Source organism: Punica granatum, chromosome 6 (genome assembly GCF_007655135.1).
Source record: "Punica granatum isolate Tunisia-2019 chromosome 6, ASM765513v2, whole genome shotgun sequence".
In the NCBI taxonomy this organism is placed as follows: Eukaryota; Viridiplantae; Streptophyta; class Magnoliopsida; order Myrtales; family Lythraceae; genus Punica; species Punica granatum.
Genome location: NC_045132.1, coordinates 22489560 through 22499294, shown reverse-complemented (window position 1 = coordinate 22499294; position 9735 = coordinate 22489560). Strand labels below are relative to the sequence as shown.

General features: G+C 41.6%; 2 protein-coding genes across 2 annotated transcripts; both read left to right on the top strand.

Annotated features, from left to right (window-relative positions):
- Positions 1-703: 703 nt before the first annotated feature.
- On the top strand, positions 704-3484 carry LOC116211354 (transcription factor bHLH90). The gene is made up of 8 exons (XM_031545700.1): positions 704-970; positions 1068-1250; positions 1335-1413; positions 1548-1616; positions 1723-2199; positions 2383-2613; positions 2682-2858; positions 3077-3484. Exons 1-8 carry the CDS (start codon positions 729-731, stop codon positions 3137-3139), a joined length of 1521 nt encoding a protein of 506 aa, XP_031401560.1. The 5' UTR covers positions 704-728; the 3' UTR covers positions 3140-3484.
- Positions 3485-6825: 3341 nt separating this feature from the next.
- On the top strand, positions 6826-7734 carry LOC116212261. The gene has a single exon (XM_031546825.1). It carries the CDS (start codon positions 6826-6828, stop codon positions 7732-7734), a length of 909 nt encoding a protein of 302 aa, XP_031402685.1.
- Positions 7735-9735: the final 2001 nt, after the last annotated feature.

The following is a 9735-nucleotide window of genomic DNA, read 5'->3' as shown; positions in this document are numbered from 1 at the left end:
TACTAACAAGTAGGCAATATGATTGTACGTACCTTTTTTGCACTTTCTTTCTGTTTGGGGTTTTCTCTTTGCGGTTTTGGACCATGCTACGGTACTGTCCTACTTGGGACACCATTGAAATACCGTTCCATTTAGGAGTAGGACAATCCTGCTGGGGTTTAACCAAGCATCCGACCTCAGGCCATGATACAAGGTAACTAATCTCGCACTGCAATGATTGAATGCCTAACAAATTAATGTCCTCGACCGATCACCCGGACCGCAGGTTTAGTGGCGGGCAACAGTTCAGTCTTCCAGAATATCCTCATACGAGATCCATCAAACGTTAAGTCTATGGGAATAGAATTGAATTTGCATTAGTGATTTGCATGCCCTTAAGCAGGATGATGATTTTTAACATGGCAATGACTTGGCTTTCAAGTAATAATCCAATTGAACAAAATTCAGACAAATGCCCCGAAAGGGCGTGGCGATAATAATTGCAAAATGCAGTTACAAAACCCAGCTTTTCTCCCGTACCCTCCACGCCCGTCGGATCAATCTGATTAACGGCCCTGATTTGGTCCCACCATGATCACAACTCTGCTCTCGGTCAAAAAAACCGCCACTGCCACCTTCTGCAACTATCAGATCAAATCTCCCACTGATCGCAGATACATATATATATTTATAGAGAGAGAGAGAGAGAGAGAGAGAGAGAGAGAGAGAGAGAGAGAGGGGAGTTGGTTATGTCCGGCCCCATGTGCTTCTTCGATTTCAGAGTCTGTTATAAAGAGGAAGCTAAATTGATTCGATCAATGCCAATGGCGGTTCCTTCCTTTGCAGAGCAGACGTCTATGCTCCAAGCAGAGGAGACGGCGGCCATGGACGTGAGAGCTCTGCACAGAGCTCTGGAGTGGCTCAGGCCCTTCGTGGAGACAATGGGGTGGGAGTACGTCGTCGTCTGGAAGCTCGGCGATGACCCGTCTAGGTAATCGATCACTGAAACTGTCCCGAATTACACCAACAATGCGCCGATAAGAATCTCGTCCGGTCATTGTTTGAGCATTTGTGTGATCATTTTGCAGGTTCATTGAGTGGGTTGGATGTTGCTGCAGCGGGTTTAGGTGCGGTGATGTGAAGGAGGAGAAGAAGGAATCGTGCGGACACCTAGCTCCGCTCTGCAGGGACGGGTACTGTAAGCACTTGGTGCGGAGCAGAGCCTGTGAGGCGCTCTCTCAGCTCCCTTCTCTCATGCCTCTCTACTCCGGGTAAAGCTACATTTCGTTCCGTAAATTCCCCTTGTTCGAAATCCGAAACAGCAACCGACGTGGTTGATATTTGATCGGAACCAGGCTTCATGGAGAAGTCGTGATATCAGATGAACACAGATGGATCAGCCCTGCAGTCTCCTCGGATTCAAACTCTTCGCCTGTGAGTTATATTTCTTGTTGAATCGAGGTCACTGTTCAGAGTTGTAGAATCTAGTCTTATGTTGAATGATTTGCTCGTACAAAAGAGCAGGTGTAATACAATGCTGTTAATCGGGAACAAAATTTTTTCGGCAGGAATCAGGGGGGACCCGGGTCTTGATCCCCGTTGCCGGCGGCATTGTCGAGCTGTTCAACGCCAAACATGTGAGGAATTACTTTGAACAAATGTTATGAGTGTATTAAGGCTTCTGATAGATAGATTTCCATTTGATATTGTTGAATTTCTTTAATCTCAAAATTCGATCCTCAGATAGCAGAAGAGCGTAAGATCGTAGAGATAATCAAGAGCCAGTGCCTGTTCTTCTCCAAGCAAGAGTCCATGATGACAAGCCTCGACAGATTGTTCCTTGAAAATTACTCAAAGCACTCTGCAGTTCCAATCTGTACGCCGAGTATGGTCCATTTACCCCAGTTTCTTGCCCCAAGGATCCAGTCTAGTCCACACAACAACTCCATCTATGAGGGTTCGTCTAGCAGCTCGAACCTGTCAAGTGAGAACACGCCGATCGCATATTTCGGGTGTAGCGAATCTAGAGATGTCCAGAATTCCTTGAGGCCGCAGAATATCTCAGGCAGTGGCATTAAGAGTAACAGCCGTGAAGCAGGTGGCAGGTCCCGAGAAGGACAGAATGGGCCCTCGAAGAATTTGCTAGCTGAGCAAAGGAGGAGGACACGGCTTAAGGAGAAGCTGTTCGCACTACGTGCTATAGTCCCGAAGATATCCAAAGTTTGTCGATTACATTACACCATTTTCTCGCTGAAGTTTGTTCTTATCTGTTTCAGCATGTTTCGATCATTGTTATAGCTTTTTGCTCTCTATAACTACAATTATCCTGAGGATGAATTTGCTGCCCGCATTGCTTTATAATCGGTTGTGCTACCAGTTGATTGATTCATTGTCTTATGGTAGATGGACATGGCTGCGATTCTCATAGATGCAATGGCCTACATAGAGGAGCTGAAGGGGGAGATGAAAAGCCTCCAGGACGAACTGAAGAATATGGAGGAAGAGGAATGCCGACTGAATAGCAGAGAATCAAAGATTCCGAAGTTGAATGGAGAAAATAAGTTCAGTAAGAACTCATTTGCCGCCGAGGATGATCGAGATTATTTGTATCTGGGCCTCCCATACAAGAAAGAGGTGAGAAGAGAGAACTTTCTGTTGCTCCAGTTTTACATGCATCATTCTTATAGAAATGACTTTCTCAGGTCCAAGTTGAGGTGAATCAAGTCGGGAAAGGAGCTCTTCTGGTCAGGTTATTGTGCGAGAAGAGGGCTGGATGGTTTTCGAGATTGATGGAGGCTCTGTGTTCTTCAGGACTCATCATTCTCGATGCTAATGTAACAACACTGAAGGATAGGGCCCTGACAGTCCTCAGGCTTGAGGTATATACTGGACAAACATCCTCGTACTTTCTCATCGGCAATTTGTACTGTAATCCGGAACACGCCCCGGATTTCTTGATGTATTCTCTCCGAACTAATACAACTCATCTCTCGGTCTCAGATAAGGGAATGTACTGAACTCTAAAATGAAAGAGGATGTCAGGCTATGACATCTTTCTCGTGTTGAAATTTACCCGCGTTGCTATTGTTCGTTGCAGGGACAGAAGGATATCTACCCCAAGAAATTGAAGGACTCGTTGACAAAGATTGCTAGCTCATGAATCTTCACGTCAAGTACACGAAAATGGGGGAGCAAATAAAAGGGCTGCACCACGGAAGAAGGAAGATCAGGTCTCTTATACAGGCAATTTTACAGAGCACTTATCGAATTCATCAGCGACAAACCGTGGCTTTCACTGAGTTTTAGAATGCGTACTATGACTCTTCTTCGTTTCCGCTGGAGCGAAGTCATTTTGATATAGTTTTTGCTAAAGTCAGGTAACTAGTAACAACTTCAGCATCTAATACAAAAGATAACAGAGCAGCTCCTTAAGACTGGTCTGTTGAAATTGACATGATTTGTTTTCTTCTTCAACAAGTATTCTATATTACATCCCTTAGTTGGATCAATCCTTAATCCCTGAAGATCGTCGGATCAACACTAAGTGTTCTTTTATCGTTTCTATGAGTTAAGGATGGTCGTGGATTGGATGATTTCCCGTATACCAACTGGGGAAAAAAAAAAGGGAAGTTAATGAATTAGTGGGACCATTGGACAAGGAAATCAAGTGATACCGATGGGGTTTAGGTCTCTAATCTCCGTCGTGATTGACTTTCAAAAAAGGACGTGAAACTTAACTGCTGACTTTTGGTTAGCCGCACAAAGTTTGTGATTGTGATGGTGAGTTCATATCCCAATTGAATATCTCACAGTTTTAGTTATTATTCGGAAGCTTGAAAGTCGGCGAATGAACCAATGATATCGCAACAACTCACGAGCTATCCCAAATGGGAACACGAGACGAGCTCCTTTCCCCACTCAAGTAATTTTGGCCGATGAATGAACTGAATTTTCGAGATATTGCTGAATCTCAAAAACTTCAATGCTTTACAAGACAAATGACACCGAATGATGGACCAATTAGTACTCGGATCAATTTTATTTTTTTTTTATTGAGAGCTAGAATAAACTTTAATTGATTAGAATTTATGTATGAATTTTATTTTAGCATGTGCGAGTTTCTTGGAGTGTTTGTTGAGAAGCCTTTGGTATCGGGGCTTCCTTGTAGAGGAAGCATCTATCTGATCCAATTCTTTCATTTTTGACACTTTTCTTGTCAAATAAGAAGCTTTGACTTTCCAATGAGTCGCATTTCATCTCATCTCAATGGTTGAGATCACTTGACAGCGATTCAGCAACCTCCTCGTCGAGTTTTGACTTTTGACTTCTTGATGGGCTTCGAAATCCCGGAGTTTTGATCAAAATATATCGATGGGTTTGATTTTAGAGTTAAAATAACTTTGATTTTAATTGTAGAAAATAATAAATGTTGTGTAGTATATTGAGTTAAAGTTAAAATTAAAATTTTTGACTTGGGAAATATATATTTTTGTTGTGTAGTGAATTGAGTTAAAGTTAAAGTTAAAGTTAAAATTTTTGTGATTTTAATCCTGAAAACAAACGGGACAGACATGTTTTACAATCTTATTCCCAAACTAGGTTTCCCAAAAAAATAATTTCCAAACTAAACTTGAAAGGCCACGTGGCAGCCATAGTTTTTGTGTTCTTTGAGAAAAATTACGATGGCCTTCTTAAATTATAAGATTGGAGTTTTTTTGCCCCAGAACTATCTTTTGATAATATCTATCCCCCTAAACTACCAGCACAAGAACATCTCCCCCCTCCTGCTACATTTTTCATCTAAACTAAATGCCACATCTGAATATATGTAAAAAATAGATTAGAAAATTAAAAAATAATTCGATGAAAAAAATAACGATTTTCTAGTTTGGGAATTATTTTGTAAGGAAATGTTTGGGAATAAGTTTGCAAAACAAGTTTACTTTGGTCAAAAACTCGATGCCCCGCCATCTTCTAGACCACCTGCACCCGTCAGCGAAACCGCACGTGCACTCGAACCGCGTCCTGGCTGCCCACGCGTGTCCAAATTGCCTGCGGCCTTTTTTTTTGTCTTCAGTTTAAAATGGCGAGATAAGCTGATGGAAGAGCTTACATGGAGAAGTCACGGTCAACAACAACAATGACCATAAAAAAATAATTTATTTAATTCAAACTGTTTCACAATTATTATATTTAAATAAGATCTTAAATTTAAGTTATTGTGAATGTAAAAAATTTATATTGAGAGAGTTTTACACTTTAGTGGGTCCATCAGGCTTAACTGAATTAGTCGGAATCCAATTAAATTTTCGAATATCAGAATTTACACCCAAAAAATCTAAAACTGGGGAAGATTATATACTGACATACATGTTTATATTATTATTTTTGAAGATCTACCCTATATTCTAAGTACAAAGGAACACCACATATAAAAAAATAAAAATTTGCTATCAAAATTTCAAAATAAGGGAAAATTATATGCTGACATACATGTTATGTTATTATTCTTGAAGGTCGACTATATTCTAACTACAAAAGGGACACCACATACACATGCATACCAAAAAAAAATAATGGTTGAACCAATAATGAAGTGTCTGTTTTATCTACTACTATATACTAAACACGACTCGACCAATGTACGATTAATATTGTAGATGGGACTATCGACTATTATCTCGAAAATTCCAAGTTTTGCAACAATCGAATACAATGCGACATTGACAAACTAGTAATCAATGCTTGATAAGGAGAGTACTAATTAGAGCAGTCATTTCTCAAATCCTTAATCCTTTATTGTTTTTCAAATTAAAATTTTACTCAACTCAACTCTATTTACTCTTGCTTGAATTCAATAACACAAACATTATTATTTTTTTTTAATATTTTTCTCCAACTTAATAATAAATTTTCTCACGTAATTTTTCTTAATCATTGTTATTACTAATTTTTTAATATTAAATTATCTTAATTATTCATTTTTTTAATCATTTTGTCCAATTTTATATAAAACATCTCTCTTATTTTTTTCTTAATAATTATTATAACTAAGTTTTTACTAATAAAATTCTCCATCTATTTTATCTTTATTTTCTTAAAGTGAAGTAGAGTTAAATAGAGTAATAATTCCATTAAAAAATTAAACGCAAACGAAACCGTCAAGCAAAATAACGCTTGGCAAATTCTCTTTATTATTATTTTTTTACTTTTTAATTCTGCTTCCACTTAAAAAAAAAAAATCGGCATCTATGTTTAGCTCTCAATGCACTTTTTCATCACGAATTCCTCTTAAACGGCTTTTGCAAAGCGGCTTTATCGTTTGTTATAATACATCCAATGTCCAACCGAGCAAGTTCTCAAAAAGATCGATCGAGCGAAGCAATGCACAAGAGCGAAATCAAGACCAGACCATCAAAGTCCAATAAAACGACCAAATATAATTTTTCAAGAATAACGCGTCAGACATTTCAGTCTGCCCATCATCACGCGGTTTATCATTGTTTCCCTCGACGACGACGAAAACAATAATAATAATAATAATAATAATAATAATAATAATAAATAACAATAAAGAGAATGAAATTAATAAATAAATAATTGCTTGCAGTTCAACCCAGAAAAAAAAAAAAAAAAACAAAAAACATTTTCCCGTGAATTTATTAATCAGCGTTCATACTTGTTCTGATTACAAGTCGTCTTCGTACTTTTCTCACCCGACCAACCGCCCCTATTTAATCCTCTCCCCCCCCCCCCCCCAACAAACATCATCACAGTTTTCCCACACGATCTCTGCATTCGCTTCATTCCACATCAAAGAAGAAGAAGACGACGGCGACGATGACAATGGCGTCCCATGATAATAGCAGTAGTTTCGGCTTCCTATTTCGGACCGAGTACAATGAATTCTGCGGCGAAGTGAGCGAGGATTTCGCCAGCAAGCTCAATATCGACGGCGCCGACGACGGGTCACGACAGAGACAGTCGGAAGGCGAGGAATCGGAGCAGAGTTCACGCGTTTCGTTCGAGTCGGCTGCTTCAGATCACCAACGTGAAGATGACGAACAAGAAGACGACCATGAAGAGGAATTTGAGTTTTCATTTGCTTGCGTGAACCCGGACGGCTCTCCGATCGCCGCTGACGACGTTTTCCAGGACGGCCAGATCCGCCCTATCTATCCTCTATTCGACCGGAGCCTCCTCTTCGGTGATTCCCGTGATGAAGCAAAGAAGTCTACGGGTCGGGAGGCGGCGCACCCGCGGCCCCCGCTGAGGAAGCTCTTCGTCGAGATGGCCGAGCCCGAAGAGCTGCGGGGGGTGGACGAGGAGACGTACTGCGTCTGGAACGGCAAGAAAGTGGAGGAGGCGGCCTCGCCGGAGAGCTGCCGGAAGAGCAACTCCACGGGGTTCTCGAAGCGGTGGCGGTTCAGGGACCTGGTCAACCGGAGCAACAGCGACGGGAAAGACGCGTTCGTGTTCCTGAACCCGCACAAGGCGCACGACGGCCGTGGCGGCAAAGTCCAACATGCCAAGAAGGACGAGGAAGTTGGAGTAAGGACCGCCGCGAGGAAGGAGGGGAAGACGGCGACGGCGTCGGGAAAGGGGCAGACGGCGCACGAGAAGCATTACGTGAGGAACAGAGCCGCCAAAGAGAGCGATAGACGGAAGTCGTACCTGCCGTACAGGCAGGATTTGGTCGGGCTCGGGTTCTTCACTAACGTTAACGGCATGACCAGAAACGTCCATCCATTCTAAGAGATTTTTTTTTTCAGTTTCTTCTTTTTTTTCGTAATGATTGATTAGTTAATTATTTCAATCAAATTTCTGATGTAAATTTTCGAAGCATGTCAGACTACGTTGGCTGATAATATGATCCAATGTAAATCCAAATAAATGGTTTCCAGCAAAAAGTTCAAAGGCTGTGTAAATTAATCTGCAATTCTTCAATTTTGGCTCCGTTTTTATGTTTTTGTGTCTTTTTTCACCCCACCTTTTTTTGCAGCTATAGCCTATTGTCACATAACGTCCGTACAAGGCCCAGACGAGGCTAGCCCCAGCGGCGAGTCCCCATCATCGTTAATTTAGCAGCTAGCTCGAGCGGAGCCCACCCTCACAAGCCTTGAGGAGGGCTCCACCAAGATTGTGTGTCGTCGTCGAGTCGAGTTATGTCTCCTCCACACAGCTTGCTTATGGATGAGCTCGTGGTCTGTGACAGCCTTGCCCCCGTGTACAACAATGTTGATGCCATTATAACCTTTTTCTTCTCCATCATTGCAACTTAATGTCTGTATGAGCCCTGAACGAGGCCAGCCTGGGGCCACCGAGAATCGTCCTTATTTAGCGAGCTCGCAAGCCCTCATAGGTGCTGTCAAGGGCTCGACCAAGATCTGGGTGTTGAGCTCCTCCAAACAGCTTGCCCATGGTTGGCGATAGCTTCGCCGCCCACCGGCCCGAGAGACGAGTTCGGAGAGATCAAACCGTATTTTTGATTTCCAGTTAACTTGTTTCCTTCTCCCAAATTGGTGATGAGAGAGATGAGGAAAAAGGAGGCAAGCCTTTTCGTTCCCATGACTGGGTCGGCACAGTCAAAACCATATATCTGCCAGCTGCTACTAAACCAACTGATTTTATGTTTGTTTTCATCGAAACCAAATGTCTGGAAAAAGTTTCAGGGGAATGATCATCCTACATAAACCAGATTTCAGATTCAACGATAATGAGTGTTGGACCCTTGATTATATTTGTCACGACAATAAGAGAGAAAAGTTCAAAAACAAGATCTGAGACTGAGAGTTTCTAGTGAAGACAAAATATGTCTTTTTGTATTCTGTTTTTTCGGATCTGTACATTTTCGCCACAGGTTATATGAGTATATATAAACTCAACCTTAGCAGTGAAGTAATGAGAAAGCAACACCAAAAGTCAATACTTAGAACTTAGTCTAGATAAGCCCCAAAAGCTAATCATCACAGTTAAGACTAAAATACCAAAACCCAAAAACTTGGTTTACATATCTGTCAACAGCCTCCCTTAAACCGAGCTTTTCTTAACCATACCAATCATCCTCTTCAGCTTAAAAAGAGTGTCCGCTTTCAACGGTTTCGTGAACATGTCAGCAACTTGATCTTCAGACTTGCAAAACTCAAGCACAATCTCTCCAGACTTTACCAAAGCTCTAATGAAGTGATACTTAATATCGATGTGCTTGCTCCTCCCATGAAACACGGGATTTTTTGCTAAAGCAATTGCTGACTTATTGTCACACTTGATCACGGTTGGCTTTATCTGCTCAAGTTGTAACTCCCTGAGTAACTGACGTAGCCAAATTGCTTGAGTAGCACAGTAAGCTGCGGCTATGTACTCCGCCTCAGCTGTGGATAAGGCCACCACCTGCTGCTTCTTCGAGGACCATGAAAAAGCTCCATTCCCCAAGGAGAAAACATAACCAGAAGTACTATTCCTTTCTCCAACATCACCTCCCCAATCACTATCAGTGAATCCCACAAGTTGAAAATCATTAGACGAAGAATAAAATACACCTTCATCCAAGGTACCTTTGATATACCGCAAAATCCTCTTCGCCGCTTGTAGGTGTGATTGTTTCGGGGACTCCATAAGTCTACTCACCAGCCCAACACTATAGACAAGATCAGGCCTAGTAGAAGTCAAGTACCTTAGACTCCCAACTATCCTCTTGAAGTATGTGGGATTGACATCGGCACCACTTCCTTCCCTTGTCAACTTCAGCCTCTCCTC

Excerpts from the sequence above, each read along its gene's own strand:
- LOC116211354 (XM_031545700.1), top strand. The coding sequence starts at position 729 with ATGTCCGGCCCCATGTGCTTCTTCGATTTCAGAGTCTGTTATAAAGAG. Across the intron at positions 1,251-1,334 it reads CTCATGCCTCTCTACTCCGG|GCTTCATGGAGAAGTCGTGA; the intron begins GTAAAGCTACAT and ends GATCGGAACCAG. Across the intron at positions 1,414-1,547 it reads CGGATTCAAACTCTTCGCCT|GAATCAGGGGGGACCCGGGT; the intron begins GTGAGTTATATT and ends TTTTTTCGGCAG.
- LOC116212261 (XM_031546825.1), top strand. The coding sequence starts at position 6,826 with ATGGCGTCCCATGATAATAGCAGTAGTTTCGGCTTCCTATTTCGGACC.